Source organism: Tachyglossus aculeatus, chromosome 14 (assembly GCF_015852505.1).
Source record: "Tachyglossus aculeatus isolate mTacAcu1 chromosome 14, mTacAcu1.pri, whole genome shotgun sequence".
Lineage (NCBI taxonomy): Eukaryota > Metazoa > Chordata > Mammalia > Monotremata > Tachyglossidae > Tachyglossus > Tachyglossus aculeatus.
Window position 1 is genome coordinate 52,661,414 of NC_052079.1, and position 25,881 is coordinate 52,687,294.

General features: G+C 46.7%; 1 protein-coding gene across 1 annotated transcript; it reads right to left on the minus strand.

Annotated features, from left to right (window-relative positions):
* Nucleotides 1-7,128: 7,128 nt before the first annotated feature.
* PHF5A (PHD finger protein 5A) lies at nucleotides 7,129-24,814 on the minus strand. Its single transcript, XM_038756568.1, has 4 exons — nucleotides 24,704-24,814; nucleotides 21,572-21,595; nucleotides 16,818-16,984; nucleotides 7,129-7,846 (listed from the first exon to the last, which is right to left on the minus strand). Exons 1-4 carry the CDS (start codon nucleotides 24,753-24,755, stop codon nucleotides 7,757-7,759), a joined length of 333 nt encoding a protein of 110 aa, XP_038612496.1. The 5' UTR covers nucleotides 24,756-24,814; the 3' UTR covers nucleotides 7,129-7,756.
* Nucleotides 24,815-25,881: the final 1,067 nt, after the last annotated feature.

A 25,881-nucleotide genomic window follows, 5' to 3' on the forward strand; every position in this document is an offset into this window, starting at 1 on the left:
TAAATTGTTAAATAACAAATGTATTTGTTAACAAACAAATAACCAATCATTACGGTCCGACGACTCCCCCCCCATTTAGTGGGACGAGGCTATACGTTCGCAGGGTGCGCGCGCAGCGATGAGCTAAAAATAAAAGCGGCCTGTTAGCAACAGCATCCCCATTGGCCCAGAGCGGTTGAGCCGCCTCCTGATTGGCCCTCACAGCCAGCCAATAAAAAAGGAGGAACAAGGGGGAGGAGGGCGTGGACCCCTTTGCGCAGGCGCGCCCAGGCCTAACGCATTGCATGCCGGAAGTTGTAGTCGCCCGACCCTTTGCAACCCCCTCCATTCATTCATTCATTCAATCGGATTTATTGAGCGCTTCCTGTGTGCAGAGCACTGGACTAAGCGCTTGGGAAGTCCAAGTTGGCAACATCTAGAGACGGTCCCTAACCAACAGTGGGCTCACAGTCTAGGCAGACTGTCTCTATATGTTGCCAACTTGGACTTCCCAAGCGCTTAGTCCAGTGCTCTGCACACAGTAAGCGCTCAATAAATACGATTGATTGATTAGAAGGGGGAGACAGACAACAAAACACTCGGTCCTGTTTCACGGGCCGAGTGAGACTGTACATATCCTGTTTCACGGGCCGAGTGAGACTGTACATATATCTATTCTATTTATTTTATTTTGTTAGTATGTTTGGTTTTGTTCTCTGTCTCCCCCTTCTAGACTGTGAGCCCACTGTTGGGTAGGGACAGTCTCTAGATGTTGCCAACTTGGACTTCCCAAGCGCTTAGTACAGTGCTCTGCACACAGTAAGCGCTCAATAAATACGATTGATTGACTGATCGATTAGAAGGGGGAGACAGACAACAAAACACTCGGTCCTGTTTCACGGGCCTAGTGAGACTGTACATATCTATTCTATTTATTTTATTTTGTTAGTATGTTTGGTTTTGCTGTCTGTCACCCCTTTTAGACTGTGAGCCCACTGTTGGGTAGGGACTGTCTCTATGTGTTGCTAACTTGTACTTCCCAAGCGCTTAGTACAGTGCTCTACACACAGTAAGCGCTCAATAAATACGATTGATTGATTGATTGATTGATTGAACCCCTGGAGGAAAAGCAGTACGGAAGCAGGAAAGATAAGAATTTCAAAAGCAAACTGAAAATACACTTAATCGCGCCGAGGTACCAAATTCATTCATTCATTCATTCAATCGTATTTATTGAGCGCTTACCGTGTGCAGAGCACTGTACTAAGCACTTGGGAAGTACAATTTGGCAACATATGGAGATGGTCCCTACTCAATTTATTTTATTTTGTCTATTTATTTTATCTATTTATTTTGTTAATATATATGTATATATGTTTGTACATATTTATTACTCTATTTTACTTGTACATATCTATTCTATTTATTTTATTTTGTGAGTATGTTTGGTTTTGTTCTCTGTCTCCCCCTTCTAGACTGTGAGCCCACTGTTGGGTAGGGCCTGTCTCTAGATGTTGCCAACTTGGACTTCCCAAGCGCTTAGTCCAGTGCTCTGCACACAGTAAGCGCTCAATAAATACGATTGATTGATTGATAGTATGTTTGGTTTTGTCCTCTGTCTCCCCCTTCTAGACTGAGCCCACTGTTGGGTAGGGCCTGTCTCTAGATGTTGCCAACTTGGACTTCCCAAGCGTTTAGTCCAGTGCTCTGCACACAGTAAGCGCTCAATAAATATGATTGATTGATTGATCGGCTTGCTCGACTGTTGCAACCAAACTGGATTCATGCTTGGGCATTCCACAAATCCCCTCCCTTTCTGGATGATGAGATCCAAAAAGGACACAGTGTGCTCTGTAAGACGGTGAACTTCTAGAATAAACATGGGAAGAAAGGCGGTCCGGGGACGACGACACTCCCTCCTTTTCAATAGTAAGCAAGCTCTGCCTGATATTTGAGTCCCAAGACAGGTCTTGCGGGTTATAATTGCTCTCAATTAGTCTTCCCCGTTGGGTGACACATGCACACGTAGGCAGACACACACTGCGAACTGAAAATTTCTTTCCCGTCTCAATTGTCGAAGAGTTTCTTTCTCTACTCGCATCTTCCGACATAGTTCCCGTGGAGCGGAATAAGCCAAGGCAAAAATCACCCACAAAAACTGGCTTTGAGGAGACACCCAATTATAGGACTCATTGCTCACCGTGGAAGATTGGAGAGAATTCCAATAAATCGGGAGAGATTCAGTTTGAGGGAGTGGCAAGGGCTTTGGTAAGGGAGGATAGAGGGTCTATAGAAGGCAATTTTATCCTTTACGTGGAGCTCGAGGCTCCCAGGTAAAAACTAGTCTGAAATCAGGAGTCAAATCATCATTCATCTACTGGGTAAACAGTAGATCAATCAATCAATCAATCAATCGTATTTATTGAGTGCTTACTGTGTGCAGAGCACTGTACTAAGCACTTGAAAGTAGATCTAGTAGATCTAGAAGTAGATAATAATAATAATGGCATTTGTTAAGCGCTTACTATGTGCAAAGCACTGTTCTAAGCACTGGGGGGATACAATGGGATCAAGTTGTCCCACGTGGGGCTCACAGTCTTAATCCTCATTTTACAGATGATGTAACTGAGGCTCAGAGAAGTTAAGTGACTTGCCCAAGGTCACACAGCAGACGTGGTGGAGCGGAATTCGAACCCATGACCTCTGACTCCAAAGCCCGTGCTCTTTCCACTGAGCCATGCTGCTTCTCTTCTTCTAGTAGATGACTTCTAGACTGTCTCCCCCTTCTAGACTGTGAGCCCGCTGTTGGGTAGGGACTGTCTCTATATGGTGCCAACTTGGACTTCCCAAGTGCTTAGTACAGCGCTCTGCACACAGTAAGCGCTCAATAAATACGATTGATTGATTGAAAGACAGTTGGCACAGTTCATTCATTCAATCATATTTACTGAGCGCTTACTGTGTGCAGAGCGCTGCACTAAGCGCTTGGGAAGTACAAGTTGACAGTTCTGCTACAAGCACGTGTTTTGTTACGCCATTTGGATATAGCACAACTGAAATATTAGGAAGACATCCTTCTCACAACACGAATCTGTCTGGGTATAACACGTTCACCATGTAAGCACAAGTTCATGCCATAAAGCCCTACTGAGAGCTCACCTCCTCCAGGAGGCCTTCCCAGACTAAGCCCCCTCCTTCCTCTCCCTCCCCATCCCCCCGCCTTACCTCCTTCCCCTCCCCACAGCACCTGTATATAGGTATAATATGTTTGTACAGATTTATTACTCTATTTTACTTGTACATATTTATTCTATTTATTTTATTTGGTTTATATGTTTTGTTTTGTCGTCTGTCTCCCCCTTCTAGACTGTGAGCCCGCTGTCGGGTAGGGACCGTCTCTAGATGTTGCCAACTTGGACTTTCCAAGAGCTTAGTACAGTGCTCTGCACACAGTAAGCGCTCAATAAATACGATTGAATGAATTCTATTTATTTTATTTGGTTTATATGTTTTGTCGTCTGTCTCCCCCTTCTAGACTGTGAGCCCGCTGTCGGGTAGGGACCAACTCTAGATGTTGCCAACTTGGACTTCCCAAGCGCTTAGTAAAGTGCTCTGCACACAGTAAGCGCTCAATAAATACGATTGAATGAATTCTATTTATTTTATTTGGTTTATATGTTTTGTCGTCTGTCTCCCCCTTCTAGACTGTGAGCCCGCTGTCGGGTAGGGACCGTCTAGATGTTGCCAACTTGCACTTCCCAAGCGCTTAGTACAGTGCTCTGCACACAGTAAGCGCTCAATAAATACGATTGAATGAATGAATGAATAAAGGAAGAAACATCTGTGGGCCTACTAACACTGTCAGTCAAAGACCGATACTGCCACACCTCCCAGCTACTACCTCATTCTTAACATACTGCCTGCTGCATTAACTTGGTTTTTGCAACTTTTCGGTATTTAATACAGTAAAGTAGCAGTGAGTAGCAAAGATGCTACTGTACTCTGCACACGGTAAGCGCTCAATAAATGCAATTGATTGACTGATGTAAAGCAATATTACTTTGTTGGAGGCAGTTATCAGATCTATTTTGTACTCTCCCAAGTGCATTTAGTACAGCGCTTTGCACAAGGTAGGTACTCAATACTGGTTCTAAATGTCTATCTAAAAATGTCAATCATGGTGGTATTGTCAAGCCGTCTACCCCAACCCATTAATTCCTCTAGACTGTAAGCTCGTTCCGGGCAGGGAATGTGTCTGCTTATTGTTCATTCATTCAATCGTATTTATTGAGCGCTTACTGTGTGCAGAGTGCTGTACTAAGCGCTTGGGAAGTACAAGTTGGCAACATCTAGAGACGGTCCCTACCCGACAGCGGGCTCACAGTCTAGAAGGGGGAGACAGACAACAAAACAAAACATATTAACAAATTAAAATAAATAGAATAAATAGGTAGCAAGTAAAATAGAGTAATAAATACGTACAAACGTATATACATATGTATTGTACTCTCCCAAGCACTTAGTACAGTGCTGTGCAGACAGTAAGCGCTCAATAAATACGATGGAATGAATAATCCCCATTGAGCCAATGGTCACTTTAAAATAATGTTTCCCACAGTGAGGTTTCTCAAGAATATGACTCCTTTGTTGTAGGATTTTGTGGACAGCTTGCGCCGCAGTTCAGCAGAGTGATGTCTTCATTTCTATTGAAGCGTCTGTTACTTTACACTCAATATTAATTTCGTTCATTTTTTTTTCCCCAAGCCACCCTGAAGGAAGGTTAGCAAGATCCTTTCGTTGCCGATGAGGAAACTGAAAAATACCTCGTCATCACACAATCTTAGTCGCCCCAACTCAGTCTTTCCAGCGAATTCCCCGACTCGCTAATCAAGCTTCCCCTCGGCTTTGATGGACGGGATTAAAGAGAATAAACCACGACGGGGATTATAAAATTGGGTGGCCCCGGAGAGTTCATCTGAGTCTAGGCTTGGTGTTTCTTCTTTTCAAATCCAGCTCCATTAAATGGAACCAGTCTGCCTGACCCCGTATTAAGTCATAATCCTTTATTCCCCGGCAGGTGATGGAAGCAAATTCAACTCTGCCTCGAAGGCTCAAGCAGGGAGCTGGTGGGAAACAGCTGATTCTACAGATATCCCCTGGATGGTAAACTTTTTTTTTTTGTGGTAGTTCATCATCATCAATCGTATTTATTGAGCGCTTACTGTGTGCAGAGCACTGTACTAAGCGCTTGGGAAGTACAAGTTTGCAACATATAGAGACAGTCCCTACCTGTTGTTCAGCGCCATGTGTCAAGCTCTGTTCTAGAAGCTGGGGCGGATACAAATTAATATGGGGGGGAATCAATCAATCAATCGTATTTATTGAGCGCTTACTGTGTGCAGAGCACTGTCCTAAGCGCTTGGGAAGTCCAAGTTGGCAACATAGACAGTCCCTACCCAACAGTGGGCTCACAGTCTAGATCAATCAATCAATCAGTCGTATTTATTGAGCGCTTACTGTGTGCAGAGCACTGTACTAAGCGCTTGGGAAGTACAAGTCGGCAACATATAGAGACGGTCCCTACCCAACAGCGGGCTCACAGTCTAGAAGGGGGAGACAGAGGACAAAACCAAACATACTAAGTAAATATCAATCAATCCCATGTGGGGTTCATGGAGAACAAGTATTGAATCCCCGTTTTGCAGTTGAGGAAACCGGGGCCCAGAAAAGCTAAGTGACTTGCCCAGGGTCACACAGCAAGGAAGTGGTGGAGCTGGGATTAAAACCCCCCAGGTCTTCTGGTTCCCTGGCCCAAACCATTTCCCCTAAGCCGCACAGCCTCTTTCAGAGTATAAATTGCGTCTTCTAACCCCTGGCCTCTCCCGAGCATTTAGTGCTATTGTAATAAATAACAATAATAATAATGGCATTTGTTAAGCGCTTACTATGTGCAAAGCACTGTTCTAAGCGCTGGAGGGGATACAAGATGATCAGGTTGTCCCACGTGGGGCTCACAGTCAATCCCCATTTTACAGATGAAGTAACTGAGGCTGAGAAGTTAAGTGACTTGCCCAAGGTCACACAGCAGACATGTGGTGGAGCCGGAACTCGAACCCATGACCTCTAACTCCAAATACTATAGATTGATACCAGGGGCAGATATTCCTGCACCTTGGAAGCCCTGTTCTCTCTCTCTCCTGCTCCGGGGAAGTCTCAGCTCAGAACCCAGGTGGGACCAAGGATGAGACAGCACCGTTTTCTAGACGGGCAGTGCGGATGCAATAATCCGGGTCATTTTTATCTTCTTTAATAATAATAATGGTATTTGTTAAGCGCTTACTATGTGCAAAGCACTATTCTAAGCGCTGGAGAGGTTACAAGGTAATCAGGTTGCCCCACCGGGGGCCTCAGTTTTAATCTGCATTTTACCGATGAGGTAACTGAGGCACAGAGAAGTTAGGTGACTTGCCCAAAGTCACACAGCTGACAGTTGGCGGAGTCAGGATTTGAACCCAAGACCTCTGACTCCAAAGCCCGGGCTCTTTCCACTAAGCCACGCTGTTTAAGGTGACATTCAAAGCCAAAGGACCCAATGAAGCCTCAGCACCTCCTTTAGGTCGTATACGACACACGGGATTCAAGAACTACATTTCACTCGGTCCGAGGCACAAAGCTATTATCCTCTGGGCCAAGAAATAATAATAATAATGATGGTATTTGTTAAGCGCTTACTATGGGCTAATCACTGTTCTAAGCGCTGGGGGGATACAAGGTGATCAGGCTGTCCCACGGGGGGCTCACAGTCTCCATCCCCATTTTCCAGATGAGGGAACTGAGGCCCAGAGAAGTGAAGAAGTGACTTGCCCAAAGTCACACAGCTGACAGTTGGCAGACCCGGGATTTGAACCCACGACCTCTGACTCCAAAGCCCGGGCTCTTTCCGCTGAGCCACACTGCTTCTCAAGAAATGAGCCCAGTGCCAAGTGATCCGTGCGAATATCCTTCGGAATCGAGAGGCGCTTGAAGAGAATCGAGGAGGGCTCTTCCGATGCAGCCATTCCTGTGCTATTACTGGCTGCACGCCCCCCACGATCCTTCCCTCCCCTCCTCCAAATCAGACAGCCATGCTTGTAAAGGTGACCAGGATGGTGAGTAGAAAAGAACGAAGAAAAAAAACTTTAATAAACTCACACACTGCAGCTACACAAAGGATCTTAAGTCTTTCTTCATCAGGGGAATACAAACAAGTACAATCATCCCCCCACACCTCCTGGCTGTTTTGACATTTAATATACCCACTATTACTGTTCTGACACCTCTCTCCCCGCCCCGTTCAAAACGCTGCATCCCGGAGATTCTCGGGGGCGGGGGAAACATACGCACCCCTACAGAGGTGGAGGGGGAAGACCCTAACGCTCCCCCCCCCAAGGCTACTAATCTGGAAGGGGCTAAACCGTCCTACCCCCCGTGCAGGGACCACCTCCAAAGTGGCGGACGGACTCTAGCTCCTCACCTGAGATGGGACCAGCATTTCAAGTGCTTTTCCCGGGTGACGCGTTTTCCCCGAATTTCAGGTCGGCGACACTCATCCTCCCCCGCCACATTGCGGGAGAGAGGCGGGGGAAGAGAGGCCCGATGCCCACAGATAAATAAACACGGCGCTACGCGGGGCTCGGTTTCTCTTCTTGGCTGGTTGGTGGGGGGCGTTTCTTCTCGGGCAGCTGCAGCAGTGAGATGGGGAGGGGAGGGCGGGGAGGCGGAGGAAAGCGCCAACGGATCACCTCTTCTTGAACCCGTACTTTTTCCGCTCGTAGAAGAGATCGGTCTTGGAGCTGCCCAGGTTGACGATCTTGGGGCAGCCGTCTCGCTGGAAAGAAGGGAGAGACACGGGAGGCTAAGAGACACAATACAGACCAAGAACTCCGATTCGTAAGGAATTTCCGCCTGAATTCAAGAGGGGCAGCTTCCGCTGGTCGTCTCCTTCTTCCCCTCCAACCCCACTGTAGAAATTCCTTCCTTGACGGAGTGGCTCACCGTTTCATCAAATCTTCATTTTTCCTCTCCTCCTCCCCATCCCTCCGAGCCCTACCTCCTTCCCCTCCCCACAGCACCTGTATATATGTTCGTACCGATTTATCAGATTTATAAATGCCATCAAAAAAAAAAAAAAAAGAGAGAGAAGCAGCATGGCTCAATTTTACTTGTACATATTTACTATTTATTCAGTTAATGATGTGCATTTAGCTTTAATTCTATTTGTTCTGACGACTTGACACCTGTCCACGTGTTTTGTTTTGTTGTCCGTCTCCCCCTTCTAGACCGTGAGCCCGTTGTTGGGTAGGGACCGTCTCTAGATGTTGCCAACTTGGACTTCCCAAGCGCTCAGTACAGTGCACTGCACACAGTAAGCGCTCAATAAATACGATCAAATGAATAAATGACTAATGGTCCGACAATAGGGAGAGTCAGTCATGAATACCTGGGCAAGGGTATCCGAGAAGCAGTGGGGCCTCCTGGACAGAGCAGGGGCCACGGAGTCAGAGGACCTGGCTTCTAATCCCAGCTCTGCAACTTGCCCTCTGTGCAAGTCACTTTACTTCTCTGTGCCTCCATTCTCTCATCTAAAGCCCAGGCTTGGGAGTCAGAGGTCGTGGGTTCTAATCCCGGCTCTGCCACTTGTCAGCTGTGTGACTTTGGGCCTCAGTTACCTCATCTGTAAAATGGGGATGAAGACTGTGAGCCCCCTTGAGACAACCTGATCACCTTGTAACCTCCCCAGCGCTTAGAACAGTGCTTTGTGTGTAGTAAGCACTTAATGCCATTATTATTATTATTATTATTATCATCAAGGGAGCCAGAACAATTTAACGAGGAAAAAAAAAGATGTCTTCAGCTCTGCCACTCCTGGAAGGGAAATTTGGGTTCAGTGTGCCCGCATAGCTGGAGAATGCGCTGGACGTTTGCTTCCCCACCTGACAGTAGTGCCCGGAGGGATGACAGCTAAAGGCTGAGTTGGCAAATGGATCGAGTTGAGGAATCAAGATGGGTGACAAACCCTGTGGTCACTGGGTGAGCCCCAGGAACGTCTAGAGGACCTCACGAAAGACTTTTTTAAAGGTATTTGTTAAGTGCTTACTTTTGGTCATACACCCGTCTAAGCACTGGGGTAGGTACAAGTTTATCAGATTGGACACAGCCCCTGTCCCGCATGGGGCTCACTGACTAAGTAGGAGGGAGGAGGACCGAATCCCCATTTTACAGTTGAGGAAACCGAGGTCCAGAAGTGCAGTGACTTTTCCCAGGTCACACAGCAAGCGATCGGCAGAGCCAGGATTAGAACCCAGGTCTCGTTTACGTCCAGGCCCATGTCCTGTCCACTAAGCCACACCGCTGCTGACTTCTGACAGGATTCCTGAGCGCCGAAAAACTGCAGTAACAGATTTCTTCGGGAAGCCGTAGCTGGCGGCAGGAGAGGGGGAACGCCAGGAGGGGTGGAAAGAACGAACCCATCCTGCTTACGAGACCCAGAAGGAATCAATCAATTGTATTTATTGAGCGCTTACTGTGTGCAGAGCACTGTACTAAGCGCTTGGGAAGTACAAGTTGGCAACAGCGGCCCCGTTCCCTGCACCCGCTGGCCGACCGCCGGACCGAATCGGGCCAGCGTTCCCACCCTCTGCTTGGCCTCCCGGGAATGGAAAGAGCTGACCCAGAGCGGGACAGTAGGATTCTTCCCGTCTGCGCCCCTTACTCTGCCCACCTTCAAAGCCTAACTGAAGACACATCTCCTCCAAGAGGCCTTCCCTGATTAAGCCCTGTTTTCCTTACTTTCGATTCCCTTCTGCGTCATCTCCCGCTCCCGGACCCCGAGCACTTATGCCCATATCTGTACTTTGTTTCTCCTAATGCCTGTCTCTCCCTCTAGACTGTAAGCTCGTTGTGGGAAGGGAATGTTCCTGTTTATTATTTTGCACTCTCCCAAGGGCTTAGTACAGTGCTCTGCACATAGTAAGCGCTCAATAAATACAACTGAATGAACGATTGAATGAACTGGTCGACCGAACCACTCCAACACAGAGCAAGTGATTATCTGGCCCATTCCCCCAAGGGTGATCTTCCCGATAGGACCCAAGGGGCACGCTGCGATCCCTCCAGGTTTTCTTTAACTTGAGCCCAAGTGCATCACGCTCCCGTTTCCGAACTGGCACCCTGGAGCTGGAAATGCTCCCAAACCCACAAAGGGAGCGGGAAGACGTCAAAGCAACTAGAGGCGACTGATTAGTTTTCTCCCCACCCCTTGCAATCTCCTTCCTCCCTGTTTCCCTCTGGCCAGTTCTGGGCCGCCCCGTTTGCTTCCCTGTTGGGAATTGGTACATGGTCCACGAGGTCTTCCCCTTCTGTGTGGCTCCCAGGAGTCCACAGATTTATTCCCGGGTCCCCGTGGGATAGGCAGGAGATAGGGGTGGCCTGAATTCCGACTGAGGGGCTGCTAAGTGCCGGAAAACTCAACGGGCGGAGCTGTAAGTGAAGAGAAAGGAAGGCAAAACCGAGAACCGTGTTTCAGGGAGACGGCGGGACCATTAAGGAGCTCAGGAGAAGTACAAAGTTGAGGGTGAGGCCGGTGACAATTTCAGCGGCTTCTAAGATGGCTTCTGAAGGGCAGAGGCCATTTGGGGCACCTCAAAGCTGAAAGCTGTTTGAGCTTTCACACAATTTTAATTATTATTGCTATTACTGTGGCATTTGTTAAGTGCTTACTGTATGCCAAGCACCGTACAAAGCGCTGGGGCGGACAAAAGTTGACCAGATCCCACATGGGACTTCGCAGTCATCTCGAATAGGAGGAAGTATTATTTTGTTAGTATGTTTGGTTTTGTTCTCTGTCTCCCCCTTTTAGACTGTGAGCCCACTGTTGGGTAGGGACCGTCTCTATATGTTGCCAACTTGGACTTCCCAAGCGCTTAGTACAGTGCTCTGCACACAGTAAGCGCTCAATACGATTGATTGATCGTGGCTCAGTGGAAAGAGCCCGGGCTTTGGAGTCAGAGGAAATGGGTTCAAACCACGGCTCCTCCAATTGTCAGCTGTGTGACTTTGGGCAAGTCACTTCACTTCTCTGTGCCTCTGTACCTCATCTGTAAAACGGGGATTAAGACTGTGAGCCTCCTGTGGGACAACCTGATCACCTTGTAACCTCCCCAGCACTTTGCATGTAGTAAGCACTTAATAAATGCCATTGTTATTATTATTATTGGACCCCCATTTTGCAGATGAGGGAACTGAGGCCCCAGAGAAGTAAAGTGACTTGCCCAAGGTCACCCAGCGGACGAGAGGGGAGCCAGCATTAGAATCCAGATCTTCAGGCTCCCAGGACCGGGCTCATTTCACCAGGCCGTGCTGTTGGGTAGGGACCATCTCTATATGTTGCCAACTTGTACTTCCCAAGCGCTTAGTACAGTGCTCTGCACACAGTAAGCGCTCAATAAATACGATTGATTGATTGATTTTAGCTCCTGTTCAGTCATGGCGGAGCTGACGGTGGAGGTCTGTGGCTCTAACGGGGCTTTCTACAAGGGATTTATCAAAGATGTTCATGAGGATTCACTCACAGTTGTCTCTGAAAACAACTGGCAACCGGAACGCCAGGTTTCATTTAATGAAGTACGACTGCCTCCCCCTGAAGGAGATCATCATCATCATCATCAATCGTATTTCTTGAGCGCTTACTATGTGCAGAGCACTGTACTAAGCGCTTGGGAAGTACAAATTGGCAACATATAGAGACAGTCCCTACCCAACAGTGGGCTCACAGTCTAAAAGGGGGAGACGGAGAACAAAACCAAACATACTAACAAAATAAAATAAATAGAATAGATATGTACAAATAAAATAAATAAATAAATAGAGGAAAAAAAAAATGAAGTGGAGATGAGATGACTTGCCCAAAGTCACACACCTGACAGCTGGCGGGGCTGGGATTAGAACCCATGACCTCTGGAGATGAAGTGGAGATGAGATGACTTGCCCAAAGTCACACACCTGACAGTTGGCGGGGCTGGGATTAGAACCCATGACCTCTGACTCCAAAGCCCGGGCTCCTTCCACTGTGCCACGCTGCTTCTCAAGAATTTCTGATGACTTGACACCCGTCCACATGTTTTGTTTTGTTGTCCGTCTCCCCCTTCTAGACTGTGAGCCCGCTGTTGGGTAGGGACCGTCTCTAGATGTTGCCAACTTGGACTTCCCAAGCGCTTAGTACAGTGCTGTGCACACGGTAAGCGCTTAATACGATTGATTGAAAAACTTGAGGATTTTACGTGCGGAGGATTCTTAATGCCCCCAGGCGGGAAACTCTATTGAAGTCGGTGCCCAGAGGACGGGTGGGTATGGAGTGGGCATCGAGTTCATGGAGAAGTCCTAAGATCCTGTGCCCTGACCAACTACTCTGCCCCCTCTCCACTCCTCCCTGCAGTTTCCACGAGTCTGGACTGGCACTTGGCAGAAGGCCGTCCATTTTCTCTCTTCCTGGAAATCTCTGCAACCTTAATCATCATCATCATCAATCGTATTTATTGAGCGTTTACTGTGTGCAGAGCACTGTACTAAGCACTTGGGAAGTCCAAATTGGCAACATATAGAGACAGTCCCTACCCAATCGTGGGCTCACAGTCTAAAAGGGGGAGACAGAGAACAAAACCAAACATACTAACAAAATAAAATAAATAGAATAGATATGTACAGGTAAAATAGAGTAACAAATATGTACAAACATATATACACATATACAGGTGCTGTGGGGAAGGGAAGGAGGCAAGATGGGGGGGTGGAGAAGGGGACGAGGGGGAGAGGAAGGAAGGGGCTCAGTGTGGGAAGGCCTCCTGGAGGAGGTGAGCACTCAGTAGGGCCTTGAAGGGAGGAAGAGAGCTAGCCTGGAGGATGGGCAGAGGGAGGGCATTCGAGAACCAGAACTTAAACACCTCAGTTTCCCCAACGAGACGGGAATATCCTCACATGCCTGCTCCCAGTGCCATCAGTAGATCAGTCAACCGTATTTAATGAGCACTTACTGTACTAAGCGCTTAGGAGAGTACAGAGTTGGAAGACACACTCCCTGCCCACAGCGCGCTTCACCCGGCTGACTTCTGGGGATCGGAACCGGGAAGCAGAACTTTTCCGGAGCTGATACGAGATTCGCCCCGATTTCCCGGGCACTGAGCAAGTGTGAGGATCCCCACCCCGAAGCCCAGGCCTCAACTCTGGGGAATTTTCCAAGCCACTCGGGGGCACCTAAGAAGCAGGGAAATGATGCCATGCCATGATGCCATGTGACGGCTGATGTGTTTTGGGTGGGTGGGGAAGGAGAGAAGGGATTCACAGCCAAACAGCGGGCACGTGCTTGGTTCCCAGGCCCCTGCCCGGCTGTTCCGATTTTTGCCGAGTGCTTTAATTTGCGAGATAACGTCTCCCACGGATCCTCATTACATTCCCGAGCTGTGCAAGACAGGGACGTCATGGACATATATACCTGTATATATGTATGTACACATTTTTTTTACTCTATTTATTTATTTATTTTATTTGTACATATCTATTCTACTTATTTTATTTTGTTAGTATGTTTGGTTTTGTTCTCTGTCTCCCCCTTTTAGACTGTGAGCCCACTGTTGGGTAGGGACTGTCTCTATATGTTGCCAATTTGTACTGCCCAAGCGCTTAGTACAGTGCTCTGCACATAGTAAGCGCTCAATAAATACGACTGATGATGATGATGACGTTATCCCGGTCTGAAACATGAATAAGGCTCATTGTGGGGTGGGAGATGTGAGCAAGCCACATCCCGTGGGAGTGGCCCAGTAGGGAAGGGTCAATTAAACGATTAAGTGCTACTGGGCACCAGGATGGCAAGTTGGGCTCCGCATCGGGTCTCTGCGATTCCATCAGACGGGCTTCCCTTCGCCCCCAGCAGATTCCGCATGGCTCAGTGGAAAGAGCCCGGGGTCGATACAAGGTGATCAGGTTGTCCCACGTGGGGCTCACAGTCTTCATCCCCATTTGACAGATGAGGTCACTGAGGCCCAGAGAAATAATAATGATAATAATGATAATAATGACATTTTCAGCGCTTAGAACAGTGCTTTGCACATAGTAAGCGCATAACAAATGCCATTATTATTATTTGGAGTCAGAGGTCATGGGTTCAAATCCCAGCTCCGCCAGCTGTCGGCTGTGTGACTTTGGGCCAGTTACTTAGCTTCTCTATGCCTCAGTTTCCTCAACTGTAAAATGGGGATGAAGACTGTGAGCCTCCCATGGGACAACCTGATCACCTTGTAACCTCCCCAGTGCTTAGAACAGTGCTTGGCACATAGTAAGCGCTTAATAAATGCCGTCATTATTATTATTATTTGTAACTATGCAGCTGAAAACTAGAGGAAAGGGCATTGGGTGGAAAGTTGGAAGAGCAGTTTCAATCCCAGCTCAGCCCAGCAATTGGAACAGTGCTTTGCACATAGTAAGCGCTTAATAAATGCCATTATTATTATTATTATTCTTATTACCGAGTGACATTGAGCAAGTCCTCTGACGTCTCAGAGCCTCCTCTGTAAAATGTTCTCCCTGCCACTCTTGGGGGTCAGGACAGTAGGCCCTGATTGCCAATATAGCCAACCCCACGCTAACCACACAAATAAAGTCATCATCATCAATCGTATTTATTGAGCGCTTCCTGTGTGCAGAGCACTGTACTAAGCGCTTGGGACGTACAAGCTGGCAACACATAGAGACAGTCCTTATCAATACCGTGAGGAAAAGACCCAGTCAGGTAGAGGTGGCCAATCGACCTTCAGGGAGGACCAAGGATTACATAGCTATGCAGTATTCATAGTAAGCGCTTAACAAATACCAACATTATTATTATTATTATTATTATTCTGTGAGACAACGGAAAGTCCTTGGGTCCTACAGCGTAACAAGGGTGATAGGGCGTCTCTCCCCATCCTGCTTTGGGTAGGGTGAATATCAAGTGCTTAAAGGGCACAGATCTAAGGGAATAAGCAATGCAGAAGGGAGAGGGAAGAGGGTAAAAGATGATTTAATCCGGGGAATGTTTCAAGTTATATTAACCGGCAACACTTGGGGATAACTTGGAGATCTTAATAACCTTTGCTATTATTAAGGACAACCAAGGATTGGCTGATTAAGAAATACCTCCCCTTGGGGTCATTCAACTTCTTTGTGCCTCAGTTCCCTCATCTTTAAAATGGGGATGAAGCCTGTGAGCCCTGTGTGGGACAGGGACTGTGTCCAACTCGATTACTACGTATCTATCCCACAATTCCTACTATTATTATTATTATCAAGAAGAAGTCTACAGTCTAGGGGGACTTCCTCTGCATTTTGGACAGGAGGCACCCTTGGGATAAGCGCTCTGCACACAGTAAGTGCTCAATAAATACGACTGAAGATGATGATGATGATAAAATCCAGTTTAACTCCCAAGATGAGAGTTTCAAGGCAAAAAACAAACAAGCACGTAGCTTAGCTTGCATATCCCCATGCTTAGCAGTGCCTGGCACATAGTAAGTGCCCAGTAAATACTGTCATTCAGAAAACTGTACTTAGTGCTTGGGAGAGTATCATCATCATCATCATCATCATCATCATCAATCGTATTTATTGAGCGCTTACTGTGTGCAGAACACTGTACTAAGCGCTTGGGAAGTCCAAGTTGGCAACATATAGAGACGGTCCCTACCCAACAGTGGGCTCACAGTCTAAAAGGGAGAGTACAACATAACAGTTGGCAGATGGCAGAATCAATGGTATTTATTGATTACAACTGTACCCACAGGGAGTTTACAATCTAGAAACTGTAAGGGGCCACCTGGGGTTATTCCTAAGGGATGACTATTAGGGATCTGCCCATTTTTATAGACTGTAAGTTCGCTTTGGACAGGGAATGTTTCTGTTTACTGTTACCTTGTACTCTCCCAAGCTCTAGCACAGAGCTTTGCACACAGTAAGTGCTCAATAAACACAACTATTATTATTATCCCTTTCCCACAGCACCTGTATATATGTTTGTACATATTTATTACTCTATTTATTTTACTTGTACATATCTATTCTATTTATTTTATAATAATAATAATAATAATAATAATTGGCATTTGTTAAGCGCTTACTATGTGCAAAGCACTGTTCTAAGCGCTGGGGAGGATACAAGGTGATCAGGTTGCCCCACGTGGGGCTCACAGTCTTCATCCCCATTTTACAGATGAGGTAACTGAGGCTCAGAGAAGTGAAGTGACTTGCCCAAGATCACACAGCAGACATGTGGCGGAGCCAGGATTCGAACCCATGACCTCTGACTCCAAAGCCCGGGCTCTTTCCACTGAGCCACGCTGCTTCTCTATTTTATTTTGTTAGTATGTTTGGTTTTGTTCTCCATCTCCCCCTTCTAGACTGTGAGCCCACTGTTGGCTGGGACCGTCTCTATATGTTGCCAACTTGGACTTCCCAAGCGCTTAGTCCAGTGCTCTGCACACAGTAAGCGCTCAATAAATATGACTGATTGATTGATTATTATAGGCTGCAAGGAATAACGAAGGTAGAGGCCTTGGGGAAGTCACTTCCCTACTCTGTGCCTCAGTTCCCTCCTCTGTAAAACGGGGATTAAGATCGCGAGCCCCCAAGTGGGACAGGGATCGTGTCCTACCTGATTTGCTCTATCCACCCCAGGGCCTGCCACATAGTAAATGCTTAGCTAATGCCACCATCGTTATTATTAGAGAGGGGAAAAGGCCACCTGCCCACGGCAGCACCGGCCACGTACTCACATCCTTCTCCTGGATGGTGCACTCCTTGCAGTAATAGGCATCGGAGACCCCGGGCCCCCCACAGATGACACAGCGGCCCTGGTAGGAGCCGTAGTTACACTCGTCGCAGATCCGCACCAATGTGCAGGGGCGCACGTAAGAGTCACAGATCACACACTTCCCGTCACCTGGAGGAGGAAGACAGTCCACAGTTAGAGGTGAATTCCGCAGCTCTGAAGTTCTGGGGAGAAGGCACCCTCTAAACCCACTTCCCTGCCTCTTTCATTCATTCATTCAATCGTATTTTCATTCATTCATTCATTCAATCGTATTTATTGAGCGCTTCCTGTGTGCACAGCACTGGACTAAGCGCTTGGTAAGTACAAGTTGGCAACATCCCTACCTAACAGCGGGCTCACAGTCTAGAAGGGGGAGACAGACGACAAAACAAAACATGTGGACAGGTGTCAAGTCATCAGAATAAACAGAAGTAAAGCTAGACGCACAGCATTTACAAAATAAATAGAATAGTAAATATGTACAAGTAAAATGAGCAGAGTACTAAATCCGTACAAACATATATACAGGTGAAGGGTTACTGCCGATATTCATTCACTCATTCAATCGTATTTATTGAGCGCTTACTGTGTGCAGAGCACTGGACTAAGCGCTTGGTAAGTACAAGTCGGCAACATCTAGAGACGGTCCCTACCCAACGACGGGCTCACAGTCTAGAAGGGGGAGACAGACGACAAAACAAAACACGTGGACAGGTGTCATCAGAATAAATAGAAGTAAAGCTAGATGCACAGCATTTACAAAATAAATAGAATAGTAAATATGTACAAGTAAAATAAGCAGAGTAGTAAATCTGTACAAACATATATACAGGTGAAGGGGTACTGCCGATATTCATTCACTCATTCAGTTGTATTTATTGAGCGCTTACTGTGTGCAGAGCACTGGACTAAGCGCTTGGGAAGTACAAGTCGGCAACATCTAGAGACGGTCCCTACCCAACGACGGGCTCACAGTCTAGAAGGGGGAGACAGACGACAAAACACAACACGTGGACAGGTGTCAAGTCATCAGAATAAATAGAAGTAAAGCTAGACGCACAGCATTTACAAAATAAATAGAATAGTAAATATGTACAATTAAAATAAATAGAGTAGTAAATCCGTACAAACATATATACAGGTGAAGGGTTACTGCCGATATTCATTCACTCATTCAATCGTATTTATTGAGCGCTCACTGTGTGCAGAGCACTGGACTAAGCGCTTGGGAAGTACAAGTCGGCAACATCTAGAGACGGTCCCTACCCAACGATGGGCTCACAGTCTAGAAGGGGGAGACAGACGACAAAACAAAACATGTGGACAGGTGTCAAGTCATCAGAATAAACAGAAGTAAAGCTAGACGCACAGCATTTACAAAATAAATAGAATAGTAAATATGTACAAGTAAAATAAGCAGAGTAGTAAATCTGTACATACATATATACAGGTGAAGGGTTACTGCCGATATTCACTCACTCATTCAATCGTATTTATTGAGCGCTTACTGTGTGCAGAGCACTGGACTAAGCGCTTGGGAAGTACAAGTCGGCAACATCTAGAGACGGTCCCTACCCAACGACGGGCTCACAGTCTAGAAGGGGGAGACAGACGACAAAACAAAACACGTGGACAGGTGTCAAGTCATCAGAATAAATAGAAGTAAAGCTAGATGCACAGCATTTACAAAATAAATAGAATAGTAAATATGTACAAGTAAAATAAGCAGAGTAGTAAATCTGTACATACATATATACAGGTGAAGGGTTACTGCCGATATTCATTCACTCATTCAATCGTATTTATTGAGCGCTCACTGTGTGCAGAGCACTGGACTAAGCGCTTGGGAAGTACAAGTCGGCAACATCTAGAGACAGTCCCTACCCAACAACGGGCCCACGGTCTAGAAAGGGGAGACAGACGACAAAACAAAACACGTGGACAGGTGTCAAGTCATCAGAATAAATAGAAGTAAAGCTAGATGCACAGCATTTATAAAGTAAATAGAATAGTAAATATGTACAAGTAAAATAAATAGAGTACTAAATGCGTACAAACATATGTACAGGTGAAGGGTTACTGCCGATATTCATTCACTCATTCAATCGTATTTATTGAGCGCTTCCTGTGTGCAGAGCACTGTACTAAGCGCTTGGGAAGTACAAGTTGGCAACATATAGAGGCGGTCCCTACCCAACAGTGCAATGGAGTCAGTCATGCCAAGTCCGCTGGCGGACAACAAAGGGTGACTTGTTTTTTGTGTGCGTTGTTGGAACGTTACTTTTCTGAGACAGGGTTGGGAGGGTTTATGGGAAGGAGAGGGGTGCTGCCCAGGGTTCGTTTAGTTCTTCGGGACACACCGGGGCCCTGAAAAGACAATGAAACCTTCACTCTTACAGAGAAAGGTCACCTGGGCCAAAGATGGAGGAGAATAGCTGGGGAGGGCTGCGCACGTATTTATTCAATCAATCAATCAATCAAATTTATTGAGCGCTTACTGCGTGCAGAGCACTGTACTAAGCGCTTGGGAAGTCCAAGTTGGCAACATCTAGAGACAGTCCCTACCCAACAGCGGGCTCACAGTCTAAAAGGGGGAGACAGAGAACAAAACCAAACGTACTAACAAAGTAAAATAAATAGAATAGATATGTACAAGCAAAATAAATAGAGTAATAAATATGTACAAACATATATACAGGTGCTGTGGGGAAGGGAAGGAGGTAAGATGGGGGATGGAGGGGGGACGAGGGGGAGAGCGCTTATTGAGCACTTACTGTGTGCAGAGCAGTGTACTAAGCGCTTGGGAAGCAGCGTGGCTCAGTGGAAAGAGCCCGTGCTTTGGAGTCAGAGGTCATGGGTTCTAATCCCGGCTCCGCCACTTGTCAGCTGTGTGACTGTGGGCAAGTCACTTCACTTCTCTGGGCCTCAGTTCCCTCATCTGTAATTTGGGGATGAAGACTGTGAGCCCCCCGGGGGACCACCTGATCACCTTGTAACCTCCCCAGCGCTTAGAACAGTGCTTTGCACATAGTAAGCGCTTAATAAATACTATTATTATTTTATAACTGAGTAAACTGAGGCCCAGAGGAGTTAAGTGACAGGCCCAAGGACACACAGCAGGCAATTAGCAGAGATGGGACAATAACCCAGGTGCTCTGACCCCTGCCTCAAAACCTGTGCTCTTTCCACTCAGCTATGCCTCTTCCTCAAGGGCCTTTTTTCATCCATTCATTCAATCGTATTATTGAGCGCTTACTGTGTGCAGAGCACTGGACTATGCGATTAGGAAGCGCTTACTATGTGCAAAGAACTGTTCTAAGCACTGGGGAGTTACAAGGTGATCAGGTTGTCCCACTGGGGGGTTCACAGTCTTCATCCCCATTTTACAGATGAGGTAACTGAGGCACAGAGAAGTGAAGTGACTTGTCCAAAGTCACACAGCTGACAATTTCACCCCGACCGCCTTACCTCCTTCCCCTCCCGACAGCACCTGTATATATGTATATATGTTTGTACGGATTTATTACTCTACTTATTTTATTTGTACATATTTATTCTATTTATTTTACTTTGTTAATATGTCTTGTTTTGTTGTCTGTCTCCCCCTTCTAGACGCTGTTGGGTAGGGACCGTCTCTAGATGTTGTCAACTTGGACTTCCCAAGCGCTTAGTCCAGTGCTCTGCGCCCAGTAAGCGCTCAATCCCATTCATTCAATCGTATTTATTGAGCGCTTAACTGTGTGCAGAGCACTGGACTAAGCGCTTGGAAAGTACAATTCGGCAACAGATAGAGACAATAAATACGACTGAATGAAAGTACAAGTTGGCGACATAGAGAGACGGTCCCGACCCAACAACGGGCTCACAGTCGAGAAGGGGGAGACACACAACAAAACATGTGGACAGGAGAAGCAGCGTGGCTCAGTGGAAAGAGCCCGGGCTTCGGAGTCAGAGGTCATGGGTTCAAATCCCGCTCCACCAACTGTCAGCTGTGTGACTTGGGGCAAGTCACTTCACTTCTCTGTGCTTCAGTTCCCTCATCTGTAAAATGGGGATGAAGACTGTGAGCCCCGAGTGGGACAACTTCATCACCTTGTAACCTCCCCAGCGCTTAGAACAGTGCTTTGCACATAGTAAGCGCTTAATAAATGCCATTATTATTATAACCACGGCAGCTCTTGGCCCATATCTGGATACATCTTCCCCTGGCCCGGAAAGCTAATTTCAAGCCGCGTAATCGGGTACAAGTCGGAGAGCTCTTCCCTTGTGGCTTCCCATCTTAGAGAAGCAGCGTGGTTCAGTGGAAAGAGCCCGGGCTTTGGAGTCAGAGGTCTTGGGTTCAAATCCCAGCTCTGCGACTTTGGGCAAGTCACTTCACTTCTCTGGGCCTCAGTTCCCTCATCTGGAAAATGGGGATGAAGACTGTAAGCCCCTCCGGGGGACATCCTGATCACCGTGTAACCTCCCCAGCAGGGACCGTCTCTATATGTTGCCAACTTGTACTTCCCAAGCGCTTGGTAGTGCTCTGCACACAGTAAGCACTCAATAAATACGATTGATTGATTGATTAGAACAGTGCTTTGCACATAGTAAGCGCTTAATAAATGCTATTATTATTATTATTATTATTGTGGGAGGCCTCCCTGGGGGTTGCCTCGATCTAAGGTGGGTCAGAGCCCCGCGGAAGGGAGCGTGGGGGGAAGGTGGCAAACTCACATTTCTCGCACAGTCTCCCGATGGCTGCAGGCAAGGAGGGAAAAGGAGACACAAAGCATTAATGATTATGACGTTTTAATAGCCAGGATCGTATTTGTTAAGCGCTCACCACGCGTCAAACACTCTGCAACTGTAGATACAAGTTAATCCGGTGTGGGGGAGTCAGGCCCTGTTCCACACGGGATTCACAGTCTTTACCCCCATTTTACAGATGAGGTAACTGAGGCACAGAAGTGAATAATAATTTTGGTACTTGTTAAGCGCTGTTCTACGTGAAGTGACTTGCCCAAGGTCACACAGCCCAGTAGCCATGATCGCATTTGTTAAGCGCTCACCACGCGTCAAACACTCTGCAACTGTAGATACAAGTTAATCCGGTGTGGGGGAGTCAGGCCCTGTTCAACACGGGATTTACAGTCTTTATCCCCATTTTACAGATGAGGTAACTGAGGCACAGAAGTGAATAATAATTTTGGTACTTGCTAAGCGCTGTTCTACATGAAGTGACTTGCCCAAGGTCGCACAGCGGACAAGTGGCATTGGAACCCAAATCATCATCATCAATCGTATTTATTGAGCGCTTACTATGTGCAGAGCACTGTACTAAGCGCTTGGGAAGGACAGATTGGCAACAATCCTTCTGACTCCCATGCCCGTGCTCTATCCACTAAGTCAGGCCGTTATTTATCTATAGAATAATAATTGTGGCATTTATTAATAATCAACTATAATCATTCAATCGTATTTACTGAGTGCTTACTGTGTGCAGAGCACTGGACTAAGTGCTTGGGAAGTACAAGTTGGCAACATAATTAATCAATAATTATAAATAATTGTGATGAGAAGCAGTGTAGCTCAGTGGAAAGAGCACGGGCTTGGGAGTCGGAGGTTATGGACTGTGAGCCCACTGTTGGGTAGGGACTGTCTCTATGTGATGCCAATTTGTACTTCCCAAGCGCTTAGTACAGTGCTCTGCACATAGTAAGCGCTCAATAAATACGATTGATTGATTGATTGATTGATTATGGGTTCTAATCCTGGCTCCGCCACTTGTCAGCTGTGTGACTTTGGGCAAGTCACTTTACTTCTCTGCGCCTCAGTTCCCTCACCTGTAAAATGCGGATAAAGACTGTGAGCCCCCCGTGGGAAACCTGATCACCTTGTAACCTCCCCAGCGCTTAGAACAGTGCTTGGCACATAGTAAGTGCTTAATAAATGCCATCGTTATTATTATTCTGTATGCCTCAGTTTCCTCATCAGTCAAATAAGGATGAAGGCTGTGGGACAACCTGATCCCACATGCTGAGAGAAGCAGCGTGGCTCAATGGAAAGAGCCCGGGCTTTAGAGTCCGAGGTCATGGGTTCAAACCCCGATTCTGCCAATTGTCAGCTGTGTGACTTTGGGCAAGTCACTTCCTTCTCTGTGCCTCAGTTCCCTCATCTGGAAAATGGGGATTAAGACTGTGAGCCCACGTGGGACAACCTGATCACCTTGTATCCCCCCCAGCGCTTCGAACAGTGCTTTGCTCATAGTAAGCGCTTAACAAATACCATCATTATTACTATTATCACCTTGTAACCTCCCCAGCGCTGAGAACGGTGCTTTGCACATAGTAAGTGCTTAATAAGTGCCATCATTAGTAGTATTTTCTGTGCCTCAGTTCCCACATTTGTCAAATGGGGATGAAGACTGTGAGCCCCCCATGGGACAACCTGATCCCCTTGTATCCTCCCCAGTGCTTAGAACAGTGCTTGGCACATAGTAAGTGCTTAATAAGTGCCATCATTATTATTATTCTCTGTGCCTCAGTTCCCTCATTTGTCAAATGGGGATAAAGACTGTGGGACGAATTGATGACCTTGTAACCTCCCCAGCGCTTAGAACAGTGCTTTGCACATAGTAAATGCTTAATAAGTCCCATCATTATTATTATTCTCTGTGCCTCAGTTCCCTCATTTGTCAAATGGGGATGAGGACTGTGAGCCCCCCGTGGGACAACCTGATCCCCTTGTAACCTCCCCAGCGCTTAGAACAGTGCTTGGCACATAGTAAGCGCTTAATAAGTGCCATCATTATTAGTATTCTCTGTGCCTCCGTTCCCTCATCTGTCAAAGGAGGATGAAGATTGTGAGCACCCCGTGGGTCAAACTGATCACCTTGTAACCTCCCGAGCTCTTAGAACAGTGCTTGGCACATAGTAAGCGCTTAATAAATGCCATCATTATTATTATTATTCTCTGTGCCTCTGTTCCCTCATTTGTCAAATGGGGAAGCAGACTGTGGGGCGAACTGATCACCTTGTAACCTCCCCAGCTCTTAGAACAGTGCTTGGCACATAGTAAGCGCTTAATAAATGCCATCATTATTATTATTATTCTCTGTGCCTCCGTTCCCTCATTTGTCAAATGGGGAAGCAGACTGTGGGGCGAACTGATCACCTTGCATCCTCCCCAGCGCTTAGAACAGGGCTTGGCACAGAGTATGCGCTTAATAAATGCCATCATTATTATTATTATTCTCTGTGCCTCAGTTCCCTCATTTGTCAAATGGGGATGAAGACTGTGGGGCGAACTGATCCCCTTGTAACCTCCCCAGCGCTTAGAACAGAGCTTGGCACATACTAAGTGCTTAATAAGTGCCATCATTATTAGTATTCTCTGTGCCTCCGTTCCCTCATTTGCCAAATGGGGATGAAGACTGTGGGACGAACTGATCACCTTGTAACCTCCCCAGCGCTTAGAACAGTGCTTGGCACATAGTAAGTGCTTAATAAGTGCCATCATTATTATTATTCTCTGTGCCTCAGTTCCCTCATTTGTCAAATGGGGATGAAGACTGTGGGACGAACTGATCACCTTGCATCCTCCCCAGCGCTTAGAACAGTGCTTGGCACATAGTAAGCGCTTAACAAGTGCCATCATTATTATTATTCTTCTCTGTGCCTCAGTTCCCTCATTTGTCAAATGGGGATGAAGACTGTGGGGCGAACTGATCACCTTGCAACCTCCCCAGCGCTTAGAACAGTGCTTGGCACATAGTAAGCGCTTAACAAATGCCATCATTATTATGATTATGATTACTAAGGGGTTGAGAAGGACAATTGGGTAAAGTAGAAAAGGCTTTGGACTCACCGACTCCAGCCTGTTTGCGGCAAAAGATTAAATCTGGATGATGCTTGGCCATTCCTCTCTTTCCCGCGCCCCGGGCCCAAGCACGAGTTGATGCTGCTGCTCACCCACCCCCCGTTGACCTTTCACCCCGCTCGCGGCTCCTCCCCCCGCCCTCCTTCTCGCGAGACTTCCTTACCTCCACCCCAAGGGACAGGTCCTGAAAGGGGTGCACCCCTCCCCTCGACGATCCCAAACCCCCAGACGCGTTTCCGACTCTCTCAATAATTATTCCAGAATTATAACATCCTGTAATTCCTCAGTTCTACGACGAAAAGAATGATTTTTTTTTTATAGTCTTTAATCGCCGCTTCATTGGCGTTTTGTCTGCCAGGACCTGTAGGCCTCGCCCCGCCCCTCAACAGCTAGCTCTCTTCCTCCCTTCAAAGCCCTATCCATTCATTCATTCATTCATTCATTCATTCATTCACTCATTCACTCATTCATTCATTCATTCAATCAATCGTATTTATTCATTCCTTCATTCATTCAATCATATTTATTGAGCGGTTACTGTGTGCTTGTACTAGGCGCTTGGGAAGTACAAGTTGGCAACATATAGAGACAGTCCCTACCCAACAGTGGGCTCACAGTCTAAAAGAATCATCATCATCATCATCAATCGTATTTATTGAGCGCTTACTGTGTGCAGAGCACTGTACTAAGCGCTTGGGAAGTACAAGTTGGCAACATTCATTCATTCATTCTTTCTTTTAGACTGTGAGCCCACTGTTGGGTAGGGACTGTCTCTATATGTCGCCAACTTGTACTTCCCAAGTGCCTAGTACAGTGCTCTGCACACAGTAAGTGCTCAATAGATATGATTGATTGATTGATTGATTTTACTTGCACATATCTATTCTATTCTATTTTATTTTGTTAGTATGGTTTTGTTCTCTGTCTCCCCCTTTTAGACTGTGAGCCCACTGTTGGGCAGGGACTGTCTCTATATGTTGCCAATTTGTACTTCCCAAGCGCTTAGTACAGTGCTCTGCACACAGTAAGCGCTCAATAAATACGATTGATGATGATGATGATGATGATGATGATGATGATGATGATGATGATTCTTTTAGACTGTGAGCCCACTGTTGGGTAGGGACTGTCTCTAGATGTTGCCAACTTGGACTTCCCAAGCGCTT